The sequence below is a fragment of the Cynocephalus volans genome, chromosome 8 (genome assembly GCF_027409185.1).
Source record: "Cynocephalus volans isolate mCynVol1 chromosome 8, mCynVol1.pri, whole genome shotgun sequence".
NCBI classification, from domain to species: Eukaryota; Metazoa; Chordata; class Mammalia; order Dermoptera; family Cynocephalidae; genus Cynocephalus; species Cynocephalus volans.
In genome coordinates this window covers 9,368,425-9,394,054 of record NC_084467.1, presented here as the reverse complement: position 1 = coordinate 9,394,054, position 25,630 = coordinate 9,368,425, and the positions used below count along the sequence as shown (strand labels likewise).

The window sequence follows — 25,630 nt, the reverse complement described above, 5'->3', positions numbered from 1 at the left end:
GTTACAGCACAGCCTTATAACACCAGGGTCTCGGGTTCGGGCCATGGGTTCTGATCCTTGTACCTGCCAGTGGCAAAAAGAAAAAAAAAAAAAGAAAAAAAAGGAAAAAAAAAAAAAACAGCAACGGAGTATATAGCCATGTTAGTGAATGCAAAGTGATATTTCATTGTGGTTTTGATTTGGATTTCTCTAACAACGAGTGATGGTCATCTAAGAATCCCCTGCTAGAAACCTGGCTCACAGAGAAGACATCCAAAGAGCCATCAAGATTTCTGAGAGTTCATTACCTGCCAGGTGACGTCCCAGGGGCTGTGTGAGGGTTAATTTCTTTGTCTCACAAAAGATCACGTTGTTCCCATTTTACAGTGGGGAAAATGGTGGCACAGAGAGGTTGCATGACTTGCCAGAGGTGGCACAGCTGTGCTCTTCCCTTCCCCCACCCCACACGGAAGGAAGGCCTGGGGTGGGAGGGGGGTAGACAGACATGGGTGGGGGGAGCTGCGAAGCGATGACGACCATGAGGCTGGGGGTGGGCGCCACCCTGGTGCGACCCTCCTCGAGGTCGTCAGATGCGCATTGCTTGTGCAACGAAGGCTGGCAGCATACCTGAGCATGGCGAAGTGGAAGCCAGGGAGGGCGCTAACGAAAGTTGGGAAACTTCCCCATCCCTGAGCGGGTTCTGCCCCCAAGTTCCTGCGGACAGACGAAAAGATCCCTCTATAGAGGAGAAGCACGGGCCGTCCCAACCCTCACCTCCCGTTCTAGGGTTGCCAGGTCTAGCACATAACAACAGAGGACGTCCTGTCACATTTGGATTTCAGACAAACAAGGACCAATCTTTTAAGTACAAGTAAGCCCCAGCTTTCCCATGTGTGAACTGCCAGTGGCCTTGGCACAGCCGTGGGACAGGAACTGCTTGTGGAGGAATGTCTGAGAGCAGTGCCTGGCCCGTGGGTTCTCATCAGTGCCATCTCTCTGGGCCAATCAAGGTAGGAGGAGATGTTGAATGAGGGAGCACCAGCCATGGGAACAGACTTTCAGCTGAGGCCATTGGGCCAGGAGGCGAGCCTGTCCATGGCCAGCTCCTCCCTGTGGACCAGCTTCTCTCCCCAGATCAGCCAGCATGGCCATGGAGCACCCCTCCAAGGGCTTCCCCTACAGGGCTGTTTCCACCAGCACCCAGACCAGTCCTTTAGTCGGCAGCCCCAAACCATCCACAACCAGCCTCATGCTGGGTCAAGCCAGTGCCACCCGTGAGGCTGGCAGAGGTTGACTGTGGCATCCCCTGGGGCCTTACCCCCACCCCACAGGACACTGGGTGCAGACATCATCTCTTTCCTGGACTAGCAGTGTTAGAATACGATTGTCACACCCCATGTCCAGGCTAGTGGCTCTGAGCTGAGATTGCCTTCGCCTCTCTTCCTGCAGGAAGCAAGTGAGAGTCCTGGGCCAGGAGGATCTCAGGAGGGAACCGCCTCAGGAGGCAGACGGAGCACTTTGGTGGTATCTTGCGCACAGTGTCACAGCCTGTACAAACTGCCTGACTGGTGGGTGGGGACCAAGGATGCTTGTTCTTAGCTCTGCTTCTTTTTTTTTTTTTTAAAGAGGACCTGTAAGGGGATCTTAACCCCTGACACGGTGTTGTCAGCACCACGCTCTCCCAAGTGAGCCACAAGCTGGCCCCCAGCTCTGCTTAAAGAGCCCTCTTCAGCCTGATGGAGGGGAGGCCTGTCTGCCCAGTTAGAACATAAGCAACCTGAAGGCAGGCTTTGGGCCTTCTAATTCTTCCATTTCTCCCCACTGTGCCAGGACAGAGCCCCTGTAGGGTGTGGATACTGGGGTGTACCTCTGAGCATAATCTTCCTGCATCCTCTCACCTGCTGATCCATGCTGGTCATTTAGATTTGAAAAACAACAGGCTTCTAGGGCCGGCCCGCAGCTCACTTGGCAGAGTGTGGAGCTGATAATACCAAGGCCACGGGTTTGGATCCCTATATAGGGATGGCCGGTTAGCTCACCTGGGAGAGCGTGGTGCTGATAGCACCAAGTCAAGGGTTACATGGAGTATACTATAAAGCAAATGTATTTCACAGGGCCTCCAAAGCCCTGTAGTCTCAGGGTTAGCCGAACCTTTTGGGATTACGTATAGAAATGTTAACCTTGCAAAAGATGGGAAACTTTCCCCAGGCTAAAGTCTCTGTTGTAAGAATAGAATTGTAACACAGCAAGGTTGCTGGTTCAAGGACAGACAAGTTACGTGACTGATATGTAAAAATGCTGGAGAAATTGCTGTAGGGAAAAACAGTGTTTGTTAAGATCAAGCTTTTGTTGGCAGATCGACTTAACCTTTTACAAATGGCATTATGGAATGCCACTTTGCTTGTTTCACTGAATGTTACCAGCCTCTACTGTTAAACTGTAATTGGCCATAACCCCACCTATGTTCTTTTCCTGTAACTTCCTGGTCTGGAGAATAAATGCAGGGCGAGAACCCCAGTTGTGGTTAATTTCCAAAGGAAGGAATGCCTCTCTCTTGAGCATTCCGGGAAATTAACCCCTTTGGAGTCTCTCACTGCTCAGAAGAAATGGGCTTTGAGTAATCCTTTTGTGGCTCCATTACCCAGGGGAAGAGAGGAGACAAATCCTTATGAGGCAAAGCAACAGGGTTAAGATCCCCTTACTGGTCATCTTTTGAAAAAGAAAAAGAAAAAGAAAAAAGAAAAAACCAGGCTTCTGATTTATTCCCACAGCCTTTTGGAAAGTTATTGAACACATTTTCTACTTCTTGTCTGACCGTGGATACTAACACATTGCAAGAGGAGAGAGTTAAACAGTGTTCAGAATGTTTGACTGCAAAGGCTCTGAGACCTCAGGCTATTACCAAAATATCTTGTTCTCAAGAAACTTTTCTAAGAAAAAGGCGGGCGATTTCCTTTGGGGACTGTGTCAGTTAAGGATCTTTAGGATGGAAGTGACAGAAATGTAACTTAAAATGGTTTAGGCCAAAAAAAGGCAGAGTGCAGATTTATTGGCTCACATAACTAAAAAGTCCAAAGTAGATTGACTTCAGGCATTGCTGGATCCAGCTCTGATGGTGTCACCAAAATGTCAGCTACGGGGACGTTATGGATACAGTCCTTTCTGGAGGAGGTGGGAAGGATAAGGTGATCTATTCAGAGTTCCTTTTTCCTTATGTGGCTATAGAAATGGGAGGGAGAGAGGAAAGAAAAAGAGAGAGAAAATATTACCCTGCAACACACATGCATCCCTTCCACGACACTTACATGTCCAGAAATTACTGGCGGGGCTGGACATGTTAGGGGTGGAGTGGGAATTAATAACTATTTTCTTCCAGGCTGTCAAGCCCAGCCCTCTCTCTGTTAACCATCAACCTAGAAATTCACTTCAAGGGCAGGGAAGGTCTACACACCCATGCTGATTTCCAAAGCACCCCCCCACACACACACACGTTCACACACATGTGCACCCACATGCCTGCCACAGCTGTGAAGAATGTGATGGCCCCTGTGCAGGTGAGTTCTGGCTTTTGGAGAAAGTCTAAGGGTCACAGAAAATGGAGGTACTGTTGGAGGGGTGGGAGCTGGCAGGCAGACCTAACCTTGAACTAGGGGAAGCTGACTTGTTAACATTAGGGCTTTTGAGCATGGGATAAATCCTAGCCCAATGCCTTCGTTCTACACATGGGGATCAGAGTCCCAGTGCAGAGAAGTGACTTGCACCAAGCCACAGCGAGTCAGCAGTGGGCAGAGACTCCACTGCCCCCACCTCCCTGCTCAGTGCTCCTCTGCTTCCTCTGTCACCTCCTCCAGGTGTCAGTGCTCTCCTGCTCCCCGCTATGGCTGCTCAGGACTGGGCTGGAGATTGGGGGAAAAGGGGAAGCTACAAAAGTCTGGCAGTGGGAGCCATGCTCTCTGACCAGCCAGACCTGCTCTTTCCTGCAACTGCTTCCTTCTGCTGAGAGCCTAGAGGTGGTAGTGATCGGCTAACCAGCTCCCCCCACCAGCCTTTGCTTGTGCAGACTGCTCTACCCAGACTGCCCGCCCCCTCTTCCTTCTCGTGGCTAACTCATTCCTACCCTCCAAAGCCTTAGCCCAGCACCATGTTCTCCAGGAAGCTCCCTCTCAGCTGAGAATTCCTGCTGTGCTCACAGAGCCTCCAGGACTCACTGCCACTGTGTCAGTCACTCACTGTGTCATCCTGGGGGGCCAGTGACTGTCTGCCTTTCCCCATGCACTGTAACCTCCTCAACACTGAGGACTGCTTTGTCCATTATGTATCCCCAGCTTCCAGGAAAAATATCAGATTTTTACCTGCACAGTCTCTGCAAATCCTCGCAATCCTATGAAGTAGACATGAGAAAACAAGAAGAGAGATGAATCAACTTGTCCAAGGTCACACAGGCAGCAAGAAGTTGAGGTGAAATTGACCCAGGCCATGGACTTTAGTCTGGGCTCTGGACCACTATGACCCCAGGCCCTTAATGAAAATTTGTTGAATGAGTGAAAGGTCTTATTTCTTTCTCTGTGGCCAGCACCTAGCACTCAGGTGTCACTACTGTAAGAACCAACACAACAGCCTGTACTGAGGGCTTCCTCTGTGCCAGGCACAATGCTCACCACTTCCCACGTACTATCCTAGTTTCTTACTGCTGCTGAAACAAAGTCTCACAAGCTTATTGGCTTAAAGTAATGAATTCATTTTTTTACAGTGCTAGAGATCAAAAGTCTGACATCTGTTTCACTGGGCTAAAATCAAGGTGTTGACGGGCTAGCGTTCCTGCTGGAAGCTCTAGGGAAGAATCCACTCCTTTGCCTTTCCAGATTCTAGAGGCCAACTACATCCCGTGGCTCATGGCCCCTCCTCTGTCTTCAAAGCCAGCTGTGTAGCATCTTCTCTCCTCTCTGACTTCTGTCATTTTCCCTCTTTGACCCTGATCATCCTACTGCTCTTATAAGAACCCTAGTGATTACATTGGGTGATTACATGGATAATACAGGAGAATTTCCTCACCTCCAGATCCTTAACTTCATCACCTCTGCAAACCCCTTTTCACCATGTAAAGAACATATTTGCAGGTTCTGGGGATTCTGATGTGGACATCTTTAGGGGTTATTATTTAGCCTACTACAAACATCATCTGATTTAGTCCTTACATGACAATGCTGTGACATAGATGGCATGATTAACTTCATTGAGTAGACGTGCAGAGTTGCATGGCATACAGTAGGCATTTGTTCCACATTCATGGGACTGCTCTGGTGTGAGAGATGATTGATAATATGTCATCCTTTCCTGGACAGAAGGCCCTGGGGGATGTATCTAGTCCTGTGTCTTGCCTGAAGTCTCCTCCCACAGTCCCCTCCACTGGGGGCAGATAGAGGCTCTGTCAGAGTGCTTAGCTCTTCATTGTTCCCCCTGGGCTTTCTCTGCCTCCCCAGGGGGATCTCCATCTCCTTCAGTGCAAGGACCATCTCTCTCAGGTATTCCTAATTCTTTGGTTCTTCCCACACTGCCACAGGCTTTCACAGACATGATTTTCTCCCTTTTAGTCCTTGCAAGAAGGGAGCATATGCCCATTTTGCAGAAGAGCAAAGTGAGTCTCAAGGTAGATGCAGAGTCAGTTCTTAACAGGCACTGGTTGATGGGCTCCGTCTTGCTCCCAACCCTTCACCTAGTGACACCCAGCACAAGGGACTCTTTACATCCCCAGCAGCCCTCGATCCTCTGACTCAGCTCTGCACTTGGCTGAGTTGCATTGCCTTCCTCACCTCCACTTAGCCTTTGGATATCCTTCCTGCAGTGCGCTTGGGCACACACACTGCCCTGGCCCCCAGAACCTTGCCAGGACTGGTGCTTTACACAGTTCTTACTCCTCCCCCACTTCTGCAAAATGCTCATCTTAGCCACACTTTCCACCCGCCTTCCTGCACACAGAGCCACCAGACTTACACATGATGCACAGCTCCCTGAGCTTTCAGAGTTAACAATGGATTCATCTAAGTTTCCTTTTAGTAGAAACACTTTGTGGTCACCCTGGCAGTGATTAAGAGCTGGAATCAGACTGCCTAGATTGCAGTCCAGGCTTTACCACCAATCAGTTGTGTGATTGTCAGAAAGTAGATTAATTCATCTGAGTTCAGTTTTCTTGTCTGAAAAATGAACAATAACAGTACTTTTCCCACACATTACCTGGCAGATGCTATTTTTAAAGCAAGATTTGCGTAGAGGTCTAAGCTTCCTCTTGTTGCCTGTTTCCTCCCATCTCTGCCATAGCCCATCTCCCTTCCTAGACAACTCCACCGCCCCATCCTGCTGCATGTGAACCCAAATTCTCTGGAAGGGATAGTGACAACGGTCATATACACTTTAGGGGGTGTTTAAGCTGTTGTGTCTCTTCCCAGGACCATTTCTTTTTAAAGCCTCATTTTAAATCACAGATGGGAGATCCAGATCATATGCTAATGGGAATTAATTCATGGGTGATCAGATGAAGGAGGCACTGGGGCAGGGGCACTCCCCACACCTCTGGCGTCCCGCCAAATACTCATCTTTCCAATCCTTTCTTTTTCCATCACACGTTGGCAGAATGGGGGAGAGGACCTCGAGGAGATTCCATAGAAGGCATTCCTGGATGACTTAATCTTTGGGCCTTGCTTCTCGAAATTCCAGCCAAATCAGCTCTACCCTTGAAAGGATGGAAGAAATATCAGCATTCCAGAAGTTCCTTGTCATGCCCAGGCTTTTAATCATTTGACACTGGAGAATCTGCATCCCCAGTGCTGTGAGGCTTGTGGGATTGGGGGGTTGTGAGAAAGCAGGGAAGGGTCTCCGAGGTCTCTTGCCTCCGTCCCACGCACGTCTTCCTGGCCTGGAAATCCCTCTAAGGAGAGCAGACCTTGAGAGTTAACGCCAAGTGCACTCGGGCGGTCAGCACCACGGACAGCTGCCAGGGCTCCCCGCAGACCCGCAGCCGGGGAGGGTGCGAGGAAGTCAGGCAGGAGCCGAGTTACAAGCGGGGGCGAGGGACCTGGCAGGGGGAGGGACGACGCGCTGCTGGTGGAGGGGTGTCAGCTGGGCCTCTTCCAGCTCAGTCACCCCGTGCGCCGCGAGTTCGTGTCGGGCCTCGGAACGCTGAGGTTCTCCCCGCCCTTTCCAGGAATGGTTTGGGTGGGAACAGAAGGGGAAGGCGCCATGCGAAGGCCCCTGGAATTCTGCAGGCGAGGAGCAAGCAGGAGACAGGGACGTGCTGGTGTCCCCGGTGTGCTCTCGCTCCCGGCCCTGCCCATTACTGTACAAGGCCTGCTCTCCACAGCCTCCGCCCCGAGAGTACTCATTGCAGGCGGGGAGGGATGCATTCCCGGGCCCTGAGCTCAGGGAACTGGAATGTGGTTCATAAATCAGAGATAAACCCGCAGGATGGGGCCGGCTGGACACCCAGCCAGGGATAAAAGGCTGTGTTGGCCGAGGAGGAGCCAGGAGGTGGGACGTGAACCCCAACGGAGCACGGCAGCAGCAGCAGTCTCCACCTGTTCCTCCAGAGACATGGACCCCCAGATGACACTGCCCCGGGCAATCCTGCTCCTCCTTTTCTTGCACCTGTTGCCACTGGGAGGCCTTTCTCACCCACTGGGCGGCCCTGGCCCGGCCTCGTCTGGGATAACGGTGAGCACTGAAAGACTGCATAGACAGGGCAGGTACCGAGGGCTTGGGCAACAGAAATTAACAGGTCCCCACCTACTGTCCCAAGGAGTCCCCACCTTCCTTTGGGAATTTGTGAAAAAAGAAGCAGAAAGCAGGGAGATTGGGTGATAGGACCCCATACCCAAGCGGTTGGTTCACTGGGTGCCATGAAGGTGGGCAAGCCACGGTGTGGGTTCCTGAGGCTCAGGCTCCCCTACCCATTGCAGGAGCTGCCGGACAAGGTCTCGGAGCTGCAGGCAGAGAGGATGGCCCTGGAGATCCTCCAGCAGGGCATTGCCCCCACACAAGCTTGGGAAGCCCGGGAGGCCCAGGTTACCCCCACAAGCATCTTTGGGCCTGAGGACGTCTTCCAGGCCCTGTGGGGACTACCCAGTCGCAAGACAAAGCGTGACTCAGGCTGCTTTGGGCGGAGGCTGGACCGGATCAGCTTCCACAGTGGACTGGGCTGCAATGGTAAGCTGCCACCCTGCCACCCACCCTCAGCCCCGCAGCCCCACCCCACTCCCAGATGTGCCACCGTTAGAGCCACATCTGTGTTCATTGTCTCTGAGTTCCACACTCTTTGGGAAAAGGACATCTGAACATCGATCCCTCTTACCAATAGTCTTCAGGACCAAGGGGTGCCTTTCTGGAAATATTCAGTGTGGACCCCACATGCCCATGAATCCCCACCCACCACCTCTCCACCCCCTACTTCTCTTATTAAAGGGTGTAGAATCTCCTTAGTGTGGAGTCTGTCATTGTCTGGCAGCCCCTCCTTGGAACAGAAAGAGTCCTGTGCATTATTCCTCCTGGTTTCCCCGAAACTGTCTATAGAGGGCAGGATCACCAGGAAGTTGAAAATCCCCAGTTAACAGATGAAGAAACTGAGGCCCAAAGCCTCAAACATTAAGATCTGCTGAGGACTAGGGGGTTGGGGGGTGGTGTCTGGTGAGGAGGAGCCAGCTCCTGCCTCAGTTTCCCACCCTAACACCATCATTACCCTCTCTCTTCTCCCCACAGTGCTGAGAAAGCATTGAGAGGAAGTCCTGCCTGCAGACACCTGCTTCTGACTCCATACGGGGCTCTTTCCCCAACTCCACAACCCCCTTTGAAGTGACTCCTATTTATTTATTTTAATTAATTTATTTATTAGGTTGTTTTATATAAGATGGTTTCTTACCTTTGAGCACAACATTTCCACAGTGAAATAAAGTCAACATTATAGCTTTTCCTTGTGAAACTGATTTGTCTTGGTGCATTAAAAATAATCTCTCATTTCAAACAAAACAAAACAAAACAAAAAACACAAAATCCTGCGTTTTCTTGAAGGTCCCAATGGCATCTTAATGGTGAGATAGGGACATGACCTCAAGTTCAGATCAAGTGGGTTGGTGGACTTTCTTTTCTTTCAGGGTGTTTAATGCTCTGGATTGTCTACATACACTTCGAGCCCTTGAAACACTTACAGAAACTGTCTTTCCTAGCAGGGAAGTTTCTTTCTGGGGGTGGAGCGGGACCTGATATAACCGTGCAACCTAGGATGTGTGTCAAAGCGTTTGCCCCACTGGGCTTTCCTCTGCCTACACTTCCACCATTAAAGTTCTCTCCCTGATGATTCTTGTTTCCAAAAGGTCTAACTCAAGTGTCAGAGATTGGGGGCAGTGTGTGTGTGTGTCTTGCACACTGGCTCATTTGCATTCCTAATGGGGGTGAGTTCTCCATCCTGCCCCAAATCTCAGCTTCAAACCTTCCATTCCTGATCCCATCCTGGAAAGGAGCCTTCAAAACCCCAGCCCACAAGGTGGGAGGAGTCTGAAAAGAGGCCCGGCTTTTCAGGGAGCCACTCTCCTGGGGCGACATCATCACTTCTTCCATAAGAGACAACCGTAAGTCTCCTACTGTGTTGCTTTGACTGGCAGGGAGTCCTGGGAGAGGTTGCTGCCCTCTCCTCTGTGGGTTCCCTTCCCACACATCTGTGATCCAGGCACGCCAGGCCACACTGCTGAGCCTCCTCTGCTCCCAGGCTCCCAGGGAGGGCCTCGTGCTATTTCCTTCCCCATACTGCCGTTCATGATTCAGGCTCAGCTGAGGGGTAAAGGACCACGAGGTCAGTGTCCTGTTATAGCCCCATTTCCCAGATGAGAAAATCGAGACCTAGAAAAAGCAAGCATCCTACCTGAGAGCCTGCAGCCACTAAGTGCCAGCACTGGGATCTGAGTAGATACAAGTGCTCTCTGACTCTCGAGCCCCACACTCCTGGCCTTGAACTGGGCTCTCATGGTCTTTCTGATATTCTCATCTGATGTTTCTTTGAGTGAGAAGGCACCAGAAGTGGTGGGTCTTTGTGTTATTTGTCATTTTAATTCAGTGTGCATCAGAGATTATGGATATCTTATGAGATGAATTAAGATTTTTTTAAAAACAGGTTTTAGGAGCAGCTTATTTTCCAACAAACTGTGAGTCATCTTTGTAGAATGTTCTCAACCAGGGAGGGCAATGAGTAAGTAGAACGGTTAACATTTATAAAGGCCTCATTAATGTACCAGGCACTGTTCCATTAACTCATATAATCCTTACAATACCTCTAAGAAGTACAACTCTTATTATCCCTCATGTTACCAATATGGAAACTAGGGGCCGGCCTGTGGCTCACTTGGGAGAGTGTGGTGCTGACAACACTAAGGCCACGGGTTCGGATCCTATATAGGGATGGCCGGTTAGCTCACTAGGTGAGCGTGGTGCTGACAACACCAAGTCAGGGGTTAAGATCCCCTTACTGGTCATCTTTTAAAAAACAAAACAAAACAAATGCGGAAACTAAGGCACAGATAAGTTATGCACTTGCTCTGGGTCACGCAGTTAGTAAGTGGCAGAGCCAGGATTCAAGCACCCAGGCCCCTAATCACTGTCCCACCCAGCCTTTTCCAAGCCGGTGAATTAGGCTTGCTGGAGAGATGGAAGACCCCTCCTCCTGGAATCACTCAGTTCAACACTTGGGGCCACTGCCTGCTGACAGTCTGTCTCCTCTGCTCAGGTGATGAGGACACACCCTCCCAGAACACTCACTGTCCAAACCCAGCCAGCGCTTCAGAATTCTTCCAAGTGAGTCTGGCTCGTTCATAAATAGGGCTCAGACGATGGAGCCTACACATGATACATCTTGTTACTTGGGTCTTTCCCCAGCAAAGGTCCAGGAAAGAGGACCCCGGAGTGAGCTGTGAAGTAGCCAAACATGACTGCTGGAGCCTGGGTAGTGGGTGGCCTGATGTACCCAACAGACTGACATTCCATCGAGCTCCCCGTGTGGCTGGTGTTTGTGGGCAGCACGGAGCACGTGCACTGTCTATGGGTGCCTTTAAAGCCAGCCCTCCCTAATGTTTCCCTTTGTAGCTGTAGCCACGGCCTTGACCTTTCCAACTTCTCCATTATCAATCTCGTCTCTAATTAAACTGCCAAATGATCTCTCTCCAGAGACTCTTGTTACTTTATTCCCAGAAAGACGTGTTGATGAAAACACACCCAAGGACCTTTGGTGCATGGCTTCAGAGATGAAAGGAAAACTCGTAGTAGAGGGAGGACTGGCTTTGCTGGGTGTCAAGTGCTGAGGTGACAGAAGTCAGGACAGCACTGGGCCTGAATGCTTCACCTCATGTCAGCAATACTGCACCTGTGACATTCTCAAGGAATGCTGAGCCTTTTTCCATCCCTTCTGTGGCAGCTTCAACCCTTCTGAGAATGATTTGTGGCAAGGAAAAAACCCCCCACATTTCTTTAGGGCTGAACCAAATCGTGAACTTGGCCATTCGCCTTTGTTCATGTTGTAGCTCTCAGCCTTCTACCCTTTTCTCTCCAGGATGTTTCACCTACTGCCCTAGCTTAAATAATCAGTCCTGTTCCACTAAGCAACCCATTTCTCTTGGGTTGGGAGCTGGCACCATACAGCTGCCTGGCTCCCACCGTCCCGTCCCTGGCTCCTGTGTCTCTGACACTGCGAGACCCTAGCCCCTGAGCCCACCACTTCAGTGCACGCCAGCCCTGCCTCCGTCCAGCAGCACCACGCTTTTCTGCCTGAGCACTTTCTCTGGTAGCCGGAGCCCACTTGGCTCCTTGCGGCAGGCAGATGGTGCTGGGGAATTAACAATGACCGGGAGTGGTGCTCAACCAACATCTGGCAGGAGTCGGTGTTTAGAGGCCCAGCTCCCTCAATTCACAGTGGGCAAGTGTTTTAGGCCTGTGTGGAGCTCTCTGTGGGGAGGAGGTTTAAGCTCCATTTGCCCACTATTCTCACTTCCCCACTCTCCCGCTGATGTTTCCTGAGATTGTCTCCAAAATAAACCGTTTATACTTGAATTCTTCTTTTCTCGAGTCACCTCCCCACTCTCCTGCTGACATTTCCTGGGATTGTCTCCAAAATGAACCACTTATACTTGAATCCGTGTCTCAGGTTCAGGAGAACTGTAACTAAGACACTCCCAATGATTAAACCTTCTCCCAGAGCCCCACCCTTGATGACTAGAGCCCGTGGAATCTTCCTTGACTCTGTTCTCTGCTGGACGACCACGTCCACTGCCTCCTGCCATGTGGCATCTCCTCTCTGTGCTCTTTCCCTTCCCTTGCTGGTAGAGACCCTCACCATCCTGCCCATGTGGCTGCCCAGCTTTCTAACTGGCCTCCCACTCCAGGCTCCCTGATCTGGTTCCTTCTGCATCAGGGGAGAGAGCAGAACCTTCCTGCTTCAGCCAGAGGGTGACTCCCCCTCCTCGTGAGGTCCCCAGGGAGGGCAGGGGCAGTGGTGGCCACTTAGGTATACGTAGGGAGGGATGTGGGTAGGAGAGGCACCAAAGGCAAACTCGCTGATTCAGTCACTCAAGAAATATTTCCTAAAGAATAGGTATGCGCCAGCTCTGCGCTAGGTGCCGGGATACACGGATGTCTGAAGCTGTCTCGCACCTGCTCGGCCCGCCAGTGCCTCTGGCCTCCCAGCAAATGCAGCTTTAACAATGGCTGACGAGGTGCCCATCGCTGCTGTCTGCCCCCTCCCACCTCCTATACCAAAATGCCCCCACAAGTGACATCAATTGGCAAGGAGAGATTGCCAAGCCGGTTCATGGGAGGACTGGACCAAGGAGTCTCTGGCTTCCCAGACACTGCCTGGATGAACAGGGTAACACAGCCCAGAAGTGCATGGGGTCAATGGCCGCGGGGAGGGGAGGGGTGCCTTGACCAGTGGGAGACGGGGGGGTGGAAAGGAGCCCATGGATAAAGTGCTTGTTATGGGTTGAATTGTGTCCCCTCAGAAGATATGTTGAAGTCCTAAGCCCCAGAATCTCAGAATGTGAAAAAAGGCCGCTGCAGATGTAATATGGAAATGAGGTCATTGTAGACGTGGTTAATTGAGGTGAAGTCATACTGGAGTAGGGGGGATTGCTAGCACGACATGACTGGTGTCCTTATGAGAACAGGGGAAGAGACGCAGAGATGGAGGACGGCCCTGTGGTGGCGGAGGTATAGATTGCAGTGACACAGCTACAAGCCAAGGGACACTGAGGATCGCCGGCAGTTACCAGAAGCTGGACGGGGCAGGGGGCGAGCCTCCCTTACAGTCTTCAGAGAGCATGGTCCTGCCGACCCCTTGATTTCTGCCTTCCAGCCTCCAGAACCACGAGGCAATCCACTCTGTTGTTTTAAGCCCCAGGTCTGCGGGACTCTGTTACAGCAGCCCCAGGATGCCACCTGCTCGTCCCCTTCTCTCCTCACAAACTGCTCCTAGGTGCTGTCCTGCATGAAGCTCTCTGTGGGTGCCCCCATGGCTGCCCAACTACTGCGGTGTTTTGGCAAAGCCGTGGCCAGTCGGGTAACATGTCACTTTCTATTTGCTCTTCCTCCTTCTCCACCTGCGTGGCAGCCTCTGGGACGGCCCCCGTGATCGCCACCTCCTGGGATCCATGCCCGTGTGTGATCCCCTCCCTTTGAGTGTGAGCGAGACCTATGACTCACTTCTCATGAACACCTTTCAACAAAAATGATGGGATGTCACTTCCAGGATTAGGTTATAAAGAGACTGTGACTTCCACAAATTCTTTTTCTAAAACGTATTTTATTCTATTTTATTTGGTGGCTGGCCAATGTCACATCTTCTTTCTTTCCCTCTTTCTCTTGCTTGACCTAAAGGGAGTCTGTTGTGTCTTTATGGAGAGGTCCACAAGGCAAGGAACAGATGCTTCCAGCCGACAGCCAACAGTCAGGGAGGACCTGAGGCCAGCTGACAGCCACAGGAGTGAGCTTGAAAGCAGATCCTGCCCCAGCCAAGCTTTGAGATGATGGCAGCTCCAGAGGACATCTTAACTATGGCCTTGGACAGCCCTGAGCCAGGGTCACCCAGGTGGCAGGGATTCCTGATCCACAGAAACTATCAGACAGCAGATATGAGTTATTTTAAGGTTTGCTAATGTCTGGGATACTTTGTTACGCAGAATAGTTAACTAATACATTATCTCACTTCCTTTTCCCCCTCACTCTGGAACCCTCATAAAGCTTTAGAAAGTGAACTTTTGCCTTAGGCTTTCTTTTCTAGGAACTCCAACTTCCAGCACCCCCGTGACCTCCATATTGTATGAAAGAAATGAAACAGCAATTTCAAAGTCAGACACAACCATTCCTAAATGGGTAACAGGGTCCTACCAATTTCTCCCAACTAGGACTTCTGCTTTAGACCATTTGAGTCTGGCAGAGTCATGCCCTGAAGGTGACAGGTTTTTCATACCAGTTCTGCACATGCGTGACACCGCTGGGACTCTGCGGCTCCTTGCAGCAACCCACAGCTTCCGCATGGAGAGTTGAGAAACTAAACTCGGGGCTGGAAACTGGAGATGCTCAGATTCCGGGTTCCCGCACCCATGTGCAATGCTCCTTCCATCATGTCACCGAGACGACTTCTCTCCAGCGATAAGGAAACAGGCTTTTGATTTTTCAGCTGGCGGGGGTCGGGGGGTGGGGGGGTGGCCTTATGCACCTGCTGCTTCTCTTCTCTCTCACTCCTGCAGGCTGGCTCTAAGCACCCCGTTAAATATTAGCTCTTCCACACATACCCCAAAGTTGAGCAGGGGCATGGAAATGAGGAGAAACTTCCGTCAAGCTGCTCTCCATTTCTGGCTCAAATCAATGGCTTTAATAGGATTTGGGGTGATAAGTCCCTTGGGGAACTGTCTGCGTTTTTGTTTTTGCCGGGCCCTGCTGGTGCAGGAGGTGATGCCGGTTCTGCATAAAGCCCTCAGGGCAGCACGACTGAATAACCTTTTTCTTGTCCTGGATAATAGAAGAAATTCAACAACTGACACTCATGTTCCACTCCAGTTTCCCTCTGGAAGAGGAAAAGAAACTTTAATAAAGGGAAGTGAATAAATTCTGAAATTCTCTTTCTGGAACCTTGGACAGGACTTCTGCTTCTCCTTGGGCCACCTACAGACTTCAGAAGTGGCTCAGGACAGAGGAGCCACATCGGCCAGTACAGAGGCCACCTGCCTCCATGCCTTTCCGGAAGTCTTGGTCTGTATCAAAGGCCTGTCTCAAAGGGCATCTGCGGGAGACAGGCTGTGTGACGCAAGCAGAAGGAGCTGTGTCCCCCAGTGTGGCTTTCTCGCTGAATCCTCTTTGCTAATAATAGCGTGCCAACCAAGCAATTAAGCTGTGAGCACATTCCAGGGACTCATCAGGATACGATCAGTTTTTGCCCCCAGAGTTCCTACGTAGAGCTGCCCCCATTGCAGATCTTAAGCTGAATTGGGCTGATTCAAATCAGTAGCCCAAACCCCCCAGCTTGCTGAAGAGGACCCCTCTTTTCCTTCCATCTTAGCATAATATCACCCTGGATACTTCTTGTGACCTCTGGCCACTTACTGCCCCGATTTCCTGCCTTATAGCTGCATAGCAGCCTCTCCATCTGGTCAACCAAGGTTAGCACAGCTGGGGATGGACATGCCTGGGATGGAGCTGGGCCTTCAACACACATTTTCTGAGCTTCCAAGGAGTAGGTTAAAACATGTGAGGTGTGGAAATAGGTCGTGGGGATTGGATGTCGCCCTTTCCTTGACGCAGTCCGAAAGGAGAGAGCAGCCACACACACACACACACACACACACACACACACACACACACACACACACACACGAACTTGTCCAGCTCACAAAGTTAGAGTCCTGGGACACGGGGGACAAGGAGCCACTCAGGGGTCTGTGGGGTGAGGAAAAGGGGTGTGTTTAGTTGGGGAATGCACCTAAAGGGCGAGGAGGCAGCAGTCTATGTGAAATGAGTTGAGAATGTGGATGCTAGTGTCAGACCTGAGGTTCTGTCCTGGTTCTGGGACTCACGAGCTCAGTGGCCTTGGGCAAGTGACAACCACTCAGTCTCAGCTCTGTCCCTCTGTCAATGGGAATGTTACTACCCCTCTTGGGGGTGAGGCTGAAAGTGAAATCATCCGCACGAAGCTCTCAGCACGGTGCCTGGCTCATTGCAAGTGGTCAGTAAGGGCAGCCATTGTTACCATCTTGCGATCACAGAGCACTGCCTGCTTGAAAACAAATTCACGCTTTCTTAGCTCGGTCGAGCCCTGCAACACTCTGAGAAGTAGGGAGGGCAGGGTTTCCTCATTTTCCAGATGAGGAAATGAAGCCCTGAAGACATGTGTGACTGGTTTGTTTTGGGCTGCAGCGCAGGTCTCTCGACCTCTCACATTTGGCGTTCTTCCCCCTCATGCGCTGCGCCACGCGCTCATGCTGAGTTCAGTGCTCAGCGAATGGACAATGCCCATTAACTGTGGACAGCCTCGCTGCCTGTTATTTCTCTTTTGGGGACTTCGCGGCTCAGTCCCTTGCCTGGCCTCAGTGAAGGACACAGAAGGTGTTAAGGGAAATTGTGGATGCCACCTCCCCCCCAACCCTCTCCATCTGCCTACTTGCCATGGAAGCTTTCCTGGGAAGGGCAGGGGGGTTGCAAGCTTCGAACTCAAAGCACCCGAGCTTCTATAGGCAGTGAGGTGGGGAAGTGGAAACAGCAGTGTCCCCTAAGCCTAGCCCCCTCAACGCCTTGGAGGGGTGTCATGGGGGACGTGAAGCAGGAGGAGCTTTGGAGGAAATCACTGTGTGCTCCAGACTTTTCCCGGTGTTTCCGTTTGGGAGCTGAATTCTTGGCCCTTCACCTCGGTTTCCGGCTGACTTCATACTCTCAAAAATGCCTCCTCTCCCCTGGCCGTGGAGTGGCCTGCCAGGGCCAAGGGTGGCCACGCTGGTGAGTCAGGTGGGAGGCTGGCTCATCTGTGCTGAGCTGCCCAGTGCCTGCCACCTCCTCCTCTCCCGCCCTTATTTGGAGCCCTGACAGCTGAGCCACCATCAAACTGGGGGAGCTGGGCACCTGCCAAGAGCTAAGCGTCACCCTCCACTTCCCCGCATGAGTCCAGTGAGGAGAAAGAATCCTGAGGCACAGCGGGGAGATAACCAAGGACTCTTTTTTGCTCTTCTCACACCTTTGAAGTGGGAGCCTCTTGAGGTCAATCAGCAAGAATGTGGCTCTAGCAGCCGAGGGTCTGGGGGGCTGTCGGGGCTGCCCAAGGCGGAGGGGCTGTGACGAGCTCTGCTGGACTGATAACTTTAAAAGGGCATCTTCTGCTGGCCCCTCACTCAGCCGCTTTATCGCTGCAAGTGACAGAATGCGGAGGGTTCCAGCCCTCTTGCGTGCTCAGAGAGCTGGGGGGCTATAAAAAGAGGAGGCGCTGGGCAGCTGGGAGACAGTGACGGACAAGGGTGAGGGGGCAGACCAGAGAGGAGAGACAAGAGGCAGCAAGCACTGGATCGCTCCTTGGCCAGCGCCAGCATGGGCTCCTTCTCCACCATCACCGTGAGCTTCCTCCTCTTCCTGGCATTTCAGCTTCCAGGTCAAGTGGGAGCTAACCCCGTGTACAATGCTGTGTCCAATGCAGACCTGATGGATTTCAAGGTAGGGCCAGGAAAGGGGGCACAGCCTGGGACCAGGGGGCTTTCTGATTCTGTGTTCATTCTTCTTGATTTTCTCTAAGTCAGTGAGACCTCTCTCTTTCCGTGTATTTTCTTTTTGTAAAGAATTTACTGGACCGTCTGGAGGACAAGATGCCTTTAGAAGAGGAGGCCATGCCCCCACAAGTACTAAATGAGCAGAATGATGAAGCTGGGGCAGCCCTCAGCTCCGTCCCTGAGGTGCCTCCCTGGACTGGGGAGGTCAGCCCAGCCCAGAGAGAGGGGGGTGCTCTCGGAAGGGGACCCTGGGACTCCTCCGATAGATCTACCCTCCTGAAAAGCAAGCTGAGGGCACTGCTCACTGCCCCTCGGAGCCTGAGGAGGTCCAGCTGCTTCGGGGGCAGGATGGACAGGATTGGAGCACAGAGTGGACTGGGCTGCAACAGCTTCCGGGTAAGAGGAACTGGGGATGCAAATGGGATGGGGAGGAAGAAAATTGTGGTTTTGCTGAGGTTCAAATCTTGTCAGAGAATACTACCAGGGGACACCTTCAGCAGGACAGGGACCAGTGTAGAAGCTTGTTCCTTCTGAAATTTCTGCCCCAACTTGGTGGGTGGCACATGAGTCTCAGGACAATAGCATTATCCTCAGCTACAGCCTGCTAAGAAAGTGCTTTAAAAAAAAGTGTTACTACCACTAGCACCAGGATATTAAAATATTCATAGGGTCAAGTCATCTTTGCACTGCTGATTGGCAGCTCATTTTCCTCCCCAGAATTGCAAGATCCTGAAGGATTTCAATGGAAGTGACCAGGATTGTCCTTATTAGCTCTAATGAGTCATCTGTTTACCAGTTTATGAAACTTAGAAGGTCATCATGCTGGAGTGGGAGCTGGTGGGTAGCAGCTGGTCAGTGGTCAAGTTAAGAGCTTTGGCACAGTCAGATGAAGCTGACTTTTCCAGTAGAGCCAGGTCACCAAGCCAAATATGTTTGTGTTCTCTTTGTAGTACCGAAGATAACAGCCAGGGAGGCAAAGGCGGGCCAGGCCCTGGGGCAGACCGCAAGAGACTCTTATCGTCTGGGGTCTCTCACGCCACTGCGTCTCATCTCGTTGCCGTGGAGTTGTGATGAGCACCCTATTCGAGCTGCAGCATCCCGTCAACGTTTCTCACATTTTATGCTAAATGTAGATAAAGTGGTTTAATTGTAGCATTCTCGTCTCTCCCACCCCATGCATTAAATTTTAGGGGAGATCCTCACCTGTTAACCGAAACTGGTTTGAAATGAATAAACTTCAGCACCACGGACAGAAGTCAAAGCTTGAATTGTGATTTCTTTCATTTTAGAGGAAGAGAATTCAGTCCAATATTCTTCGTCATTTTACCCTTTGTTGGAGAAAAGAATGCTCAGTTTCTTTCATCCTCCTTTATATTTCTCCCCCCCCCCTTTTTTTTTGCAGGGGATGGGGTGTGGAGCTGGTGGGGGGCCTTAAATTGCAGTTCTCAACCTGCTCTGCCTTTTACTCCAGCCACAGTCACAGATCCTGAAAAAGCCCCAGGAGACCAAAAGGGTATTTATTTTTATTCAGATTTGCTCAAATTCAGGGCACTCATTGAAAAGAAAATTTACAAACATTTGGACTTTCTTGGTTACCTCTGTTGTACTCAGCAGACAATTTTTGCACTCCTAGTGCTTTTCAGTCACAGGGATTTTTTTTAGAGCACATTTGGAAAGTGAGCACTAACTAGATTTTCTGATACAGCTTGAGAGTCAGCTGCTGCAACTAAGTGAACTGCACTCTTACTTTTGAAAAGAGTAAGCTGAGTGTTGGGTTTAAAAGGTGAGCAATCTGAAGAAATGTTTGCTGTGCTGACAAACGGCAAGTGTGCCTTTTGTGTACAGACACACACATTTGAGAAACAGCCATGGTCTTTCCCAATTCAGGTCCAAGGTGCCTGTACTTGTAGATTTTACTGAGGTGACAGCCACTAGAGAAGATGCAGGTTTCTTTGTATTTGTTTCTGAAAGGGTGTTGTCCTAAGCAGAAAATACCAGGCACCAAATTCACATTAAACAGGGAGTAGTATCCTATCTTCCCACTTGTCACCCCATACATCCCACTCTCCATAACATTCTGACACTCTGACACCACAGACCTACATGTTTGCTTCTGTGTGCCCTTATTTCTGCTGTTCCTCCCATCTGGAATGCCCTGTACGTGGTCCTCCTTAGCACATTCTACTCCGTCCTAAAGGCTCACTGTGAATGGCACTTCTTCCCCCAAGCTTTCCCTGATACCATGTGTCCAGTAAAAATCAGTCTCTTCATGGGTGACATTTAGTATGGAACTATTATGACACTATTTGCCTCATATACAACTGTGTGTATCTGACTCCCTAGAGTGCCAGCTCCTTGAGGGTGAATGCCCTTTCAGCACCCCCACAGTCGATGCTCCATAAATGTTGGTCAAATTGCCTTGTCTTGCACAGAAATTGCAAAAAGAGAAAACAAAGTAGCCATTAGCTCCTTGTAGGGGAAGGGGCGGCCAGAAGTGAACTGATGGTAAGGGGTAGAGGTGGGGAAGAACTTTAACCACTTCCAATCAAAATGTTCCTTACTTGGACTTCAAATTCAGAAGGGCGGAAACCAAGAAGCTGAGAATGACTAACAAGGACAAGGGTAAAAGAGACAGGAAGAAGCTAAACCTGGCTCCTGAGGTCTGGCACTGGGGAAGCATGAGTTGCTGGGAGGGGGAGAGCAGAGAGCTGGGCACACTCCCAAGGCGTCACCATGACACAGAGGGTTCACGCTGAATGGAACTGACTGAATGTGACAAATACACAAGGCAGAAAATGCTCCTGGAACTCAGAGGAAACTTGTGGGTAGGTGGGGGAGCCTGAGACTGTTTCCACCCCTGGTGGAATGGCAACTTGAAGCAGCCCAAAAAGAGGCCAAGGAAGTTGCATTTCTTGCAAAACAAAAAGCAATGACAGATGGCACTGAAAAGCTAGCCACAGGCCTTCACGATGACAGATCCAGCACTGATTTAATTTCTTCTGGTTGGATACCAGGGAAGTCTGTGGGGCAAGTTCCTAAATACAGCACTGCCAGGAAATAAAATGAATTCTCCATCTATTACTCTGGGCAGCAGTCACTGACAGGAAAAGGTGGTTTTCGCAGGAGGAAAGGATCAGCAAACAGGACGGAACAGTGTTCATTTGAAGGGAGAAACAGGACAGTGGTAACTTGGAGATTTTTGCTAAGATCCACAGTACTAAGTCCATTCTTACATGTAATAGGCAACCACCTTAATAAATGGATTCCCGTGAATGAAAGGCCCACTGGGCAGCTGTGTAAGATGCTGAGACTACAAACTACCTTCTAGCACTGCAATTCTTACACAGTAGAAAGAGGGGGATTAAAATAAAAACCAAGCACCCCTCAAAAGAAAGAGCACCATGGAGACCAAAGATAAAGGAGACGGATGAAGACATTTTATTCTGACATGTTACCGTTACGAGAACTTTCAAGTTCAAAAAAAAAAAAAAAATAGAATTTTACAAATTAAAAAAAATACAACTTATATACACTGCGAAGTTAGCTAACATTACCATATACACAAACAGCGCAAACAGAAAGAAGGAAGCTGCGACTGTTGAAAAGACCAAGACCCGCAGGAGCCAGGGGGCAACACTGCACATCAGTACTGCAGGCCCAGGTGGGCCACTCTGGCCTTTTTGGAAGCTTCTTTGTCACAAGGGCCATGTCAGTGCACAATTCTGCATCAGAAATGTCATATGGTCCACTAGGTCAAACAAGTGTCCGTTCCAGCCAGGAACTGTTAAACGAAGTCATGAACAAATCATCCTGCAGAGCAGAAAGGTCCCACAGTCGGGAGTGGAGATCCATCAGCCCCGCTCCCTGATCGCCTCAGCCAGGGAGCCATGAAATACCAAGTTGGGGACGAACACAGCAAACCACCTATAGCCAACCCCAGATTCTCTTGTGTGGATGTGTTTTATTGAGGTGCCAGATCACTGGGAGGTGAGGAGCTAGTGACAAGTGAGATGCTGCAGGTGCTGGCTTCTCTTGGACAGAGATGGAAGGAGTGAGGCTTACAGTTATTTGTTATGGGTGGAGAAGTTGTGTCTTTGGGCTTCTCTGGAAAGGGCAGAAGCAGACAGAGGGGGACAGGAAACCACACGCCTTTCCAGAGGGGCCTGAGTTTGGGTCCTCCTTGGCAGTCATCCAGTTGGTTGAGGCGGGCAGAGATATTTGCATTCTGCTGTCTATCTCTGGGCTACACTGATGGGAACAAACTATCTGGTGACTTAAACACAACACGATGTGCACGAGGAATAAATTCCAATGATGTTCACCCGGGCAGGCCCGAGGCAAGAGACCCAGCCCTCTAGAGCCCAGGGACCTCCTGCAGGGCTTTAGCTCTGCCAGTCCCACAGAAGAGTGGAAAGAGGGGACAAAGTAATAGGTGGTCATGCCAGACTCCTGACTTGGACGAATGGGTTCCTTCTTAACAGAAGAAAGAATGTGGTCAAACTCCGAATGCCACCATAAAATAAAGCGGCAGCTAGGTGAACACAATCGCATTTAAAAGGGTTTGCCTTTTTGGTCCTTGTGATTTCCTGAACTATTTATTGGGAGTATCATCCCCATTTCATAAGTCTGGTCCATCGAGGGAAGCTGAAAAATTCAGCAAAGTAATTTTGGTCAAAGAGGCAAGAAAATGGGAAGGATTGGGGGGCGGGGGGCCGCATAGTCACTGGGAAAGATCCCGAAGCCGCCCTCTCACTAAAGTGGAATTAGTCCCTAGGGTGTGCTGAGCATGAGACCCGGGCCAGCAGAGCCAGCACTGACACCTGCCCCAGGCTGAAAGGCTAAGACAGTCACTCTGAGGCTGAGGGACAGCGAATGGCCTCACCACGGCTGGATGTGGATGCCCTCAGGCAACTTCCATGGTTTAAAAAAACTAAATGCAAATGAATGCCATCTTGAGTCTCAAAGCATGTCTGCCACAGGGATGCTTGGTGGGACTAAGGTGAAGAAGTCAGAGGGAGATAAGGGCAAATGCCTGAAACCCAGACACTCACTTCCGATGCCTACTCAGAGAGAGAGTGCCAATAGCCTGAAGGGGAGGCGAGTGGGTCCCTATGCTTAATGCTAAGACCTTCAGGCCTGTGCTGGCAGGAGGCATCTCCTCCTTCCCACCACCCCACCCACCTGCCGTGCAGCAGACCCTCTTGAAGTTTCTGAGCCCTCAGTAGGTTGGGGATGGCTAGCAGCAGGTGAGCGAGAGATGTTTGTGGAAGGGAGCCACCCTCTTCCTCAAATAAACCACCTGCTTTATCCTAACCTGTACCTTTGAGTGGCCACTGGCTCAGGATTGACTCTTTTCCAACTTGTAAAAAACTACCATTCCTCAGAGTTCAGTGAAGCGGTTTTATGTAGGGGAGGGTACCCTGCTTTTAGTTAACTTTGGTGGGTGATGCCAAGATCCTTGGAGCTTGGCTGCTTCCCCGGGAAGACAGAGATCAAACCTTAAGTTTAGTACATCATGGAGATGAAAAGGATCAGGAACGGACCAGGGGGGAAATGCGTTACTAGGAGACCATGAGTAATTTGCAAATGGAGAGAAAGCTGAAATGTTAAAAGTTAGGGTAGACTTAACTCCAACCCTCTTATCAGATTTGCCGTTCAGAGATTACTAGTGGGATTTCAATGCTTTGTGCTTCTGCAGGTGGTGGTTCTAAGGGGATTCAAACCGCAGGGTCAAGACCAGAGTACTTGCTCATACCTAGGAAGCAGAACATTTCCCTTAAAATGAACTACAGAAAAGTTTGAGGTAAGAGTCCCAACAAAGGAAGGACTCCCTGAAACACGGGGAATTTTCAGTGCCCAATTCCTAAATTTAGTATTAATTTTGCAACTGGCATCCTCCCAGCGTGTGCCTTGGCCAAAGTCCCTCCCACAGGGTTTAAGGCAACAGCTGGGTTCTCTAGGAAGCAGCAGGGATGGGGCAGAAAACCTGCTCAGAGTGTCACCCCAGGGGGTTCGGCCTGGCTCCAACCTCTGCTCCTGGCTTTAATGGGGGGCCTGAGGTGGGCCTTGGCCAACACTGGATGGTAGGAACACAGGAAGCAGGGAACAGGGAGATACTTGTTAAGGAAGTTAGAAAAGTCCAAACTGTGTGGTTCAATACCACCCCAGGATCTCTGACCAGCAGTGTTCAATGACTGTAGGCTTTCCAAGCCGGGTGGGTGACTGAGAATCTTCTGTGACCTGGATCGCCCCAGCCAGCTGTGCTGGCCGGAGCAGGAGTGAGCTGTCTCCCCAGCAGCTCCAGGAGAGGGTGGACTGGCCCGTGGCAGCGAGGCTGGGCCATCACATGGTCTGGTAGTGCTGCCGTAGCCGGGCCTGTAGAAATTCGTAAGTCAGGTTGTGCCGTGTAATGATTCCAACGATCTAGGGCAAAGAGAAAAAGGCCCAAGTCACCCGCAGAATAAAACCCACTGGCCAGGAGAGGAATGAGAAGAGCTGGTTAGTTTGTCACAGAGCCAGGCCTGACAGTGCAGGAAGACACGATACAACCTGGAACACTCATTGCAAAGGCTTCCAGTTTCGAGATGAGAACGAGATAAACAGGTAAGCAGGCCTCATCAACTGCAGGCCAAGGGGACAGATTTAGCTCCAAGAAGTGTTGTCGTTGGGCCAGCCAACATCTGAAATGGAATGTCCTTTAACTGGAAACATGCTCCAGCTCTCCCTTGTGCAACAAGTGGGGCCCCGCAGGCTTCTGAGATCCTGAGCCCTTCTGCACCTTCTAATCACCATCTTGCCACAATCTGTTAGTGTGGTTCCCACTTGTCACTGATGTTTGCTGCCCCAAAGTCACATCATAAACTGTGTTGGAACTTAGTATAGTCAGCAGTCACATTTCAAGAAACATAATTTACTGCAACTGAATCTGTGCAAGAACACGCCGTGCTGTGCCAGGGTTATGCCGTATGATACTCACCCTTTAAAGAGGTATCACTTCCTGGAAGGCAATTTGGCAACATGTACTGAAAGCCTCAAAAGGGCATGATGGTTGTAATAAAATCTAACTAAATATCCAACAATTGAGGACACTGAATAAGTGATTGGACAGCCATGCTGCAGAGCCATTAAAATAACACTATACATGAAGGTTTTCTGCTGTGGAAAGTCATTTCCTACAGATGAAGTGAAAAGTCAGGCTATTAAACAGTGAATAGTGATTCCATTTTCATTAAACCTTGGTATGTAAAATCTCTACCTCCAAATAGGTAGGAAAAAAAGACTGAAAGGGTATGTCTTGAAAAGTTAACATAGCTACCTCTGCAGGCTAGGGATAAGGGTTTGGTTTTGATTTTTTTACTTATCTGTATTTCCTTATCTTTCTATAATAAAATAATGTATGATAAAAAACCAGAATGTCCTAAAAAGAAAAAAAAATGGAAGAGTCTACAGCAATAATTACTTGGTAATTTATATTTTAAAACTCTCAAAGTATATTGTTGGACATTCTCTCATTCAATGCAATGAATCCCCAGGGCAGGGGTGGGGGACTGAGGAACATAAAGACTAGGTCAGGAGTGACAAGAAACATTCAGAACTTAAGAGAGCCCTAAGCGGTTCTGGTGGTGGAAAGGAAAGCCAGTAGGACAGTGGTGCCATCTGCCGGCCAAGCAGGGGACAGACAGTAAACATGCAGGAGGCCAAAGGGGGAAGGATTTCCAAGCCACATGATCCAGCCGGCTCCCTCTGTCTCACTCTAGCTAGGGGAGTTGCAGAGGGGGCTTTAGTTTGAGAATCCTCCCTGTGGAATTCTAATGTTTCCTCCTGGTTGAGAAGCCTGGACTCTCAAATAGCACCGTGGTTGGAGGATCCTTTTGAGAAGGTGGGTG

General features: G+C 50.3%; 3 protein-coding genes across 3 annotated transcripts in view; 2 read left to right on the top strand and 1 right to left on the bottom strand.

The window, feature by feature from the left end:
* The first annotated feature begins 7,563 nt into the window (after window positions 1–7,563).
* NPPB (natriuretic peptide B) lies at window positions 7,564–17,322 on the top strand. The gene is made up of 5 exons (XM_063105701.1): window positions 7,564–7,683; window positions 7,929–8,175; window positions 10,739–10,806; window positions 13,475–13,558; window positions 17,230–17,322. The coding sequence occupies exons 1-5, from the start codon at window positions 7,564–7,566 to the stop codon at window positions 17,320–17,322; spliced, it is 612 nt and encodes a 203-aa protein (XP_062961771.1).
* A 246-nt stretch (window positions 17,323–17,568) lies between these two features.
* NPPA (natriuretic peptide A) lies at window positions 17,569–18,728 on the top strand. Its single transcript, XM_063107128.1, has 3 exons — window positions 17,569–17,691; window positions 17,814–18,140; window positions 18,695–18,728. The coding sequence occupies exons 1-3, from the start codon at window positions 17,569–17,571 to the stop codon at window positions 18,704–18,706; spliced, it is 462 nt and encodes a 153-aa protein (XP_062963198.1). The 3' UTR covers window positions 18,707–18,728.
* A 2,547-nt stretch (window positions 18,729–21,275) lies between these two features.
* Window positions 21,276–25,630, bottom strand: part of CLCN6 (chloride voltage-gated channel 6) — a 30,525-nt gene continuing 26,170 nt past the window's right edge. Inside the window, exon 23 of the mRNA XM_063104348.1 lies at window positions 21,276–24,167. Coding sequence (XP_062960418.1) covers window positions 24,087–24,167 — 81 coding nt within the window. The 3' untranslated portion in view covers window positions 21,276–24,086. The remainder of the gene's footprint in view (window positions 24,168–25,630) is intronic.

Bases quoted from the DNA above. Each gene is read 5' to 3' on its own strand.
- NPPB (XM_063105701.1), top strand. From the start codon at position 7,564: ATGGACCCCCAGATGACACTGCCCCGGGCAATCCTGCTCCTCCTTTTC. The intron at 7,684-7,928 runs GTGAGCACTGAA...TACCCATTGCAG, and splicing joins CGGCCTCGTCTGGGATAACG to GAGCTGCCGGACAAGGTCTC. The intron at 8,176-10,738 runs GTAAGCTGCCAC...TCCTCTGCTCAG, and splicing joins CAGTGGACTGGGCTGCAATG to GTGATGAGGACACACCCTCC.
- NPPA (XM_063107128.1), top strand. From the start codon at position 17,569: ATGGGCTCCTTCTCCACCATCACCGTGAGCTTCCTCCTCTTCCTGGCA. The intron at 17,692-17,813 runs GTAGGGCCAGGA...CTTTTTGTAAAG, and splicing joins CAGACCTGATGGATTTCAAG to AATTTACTGGACCGTCTGGA.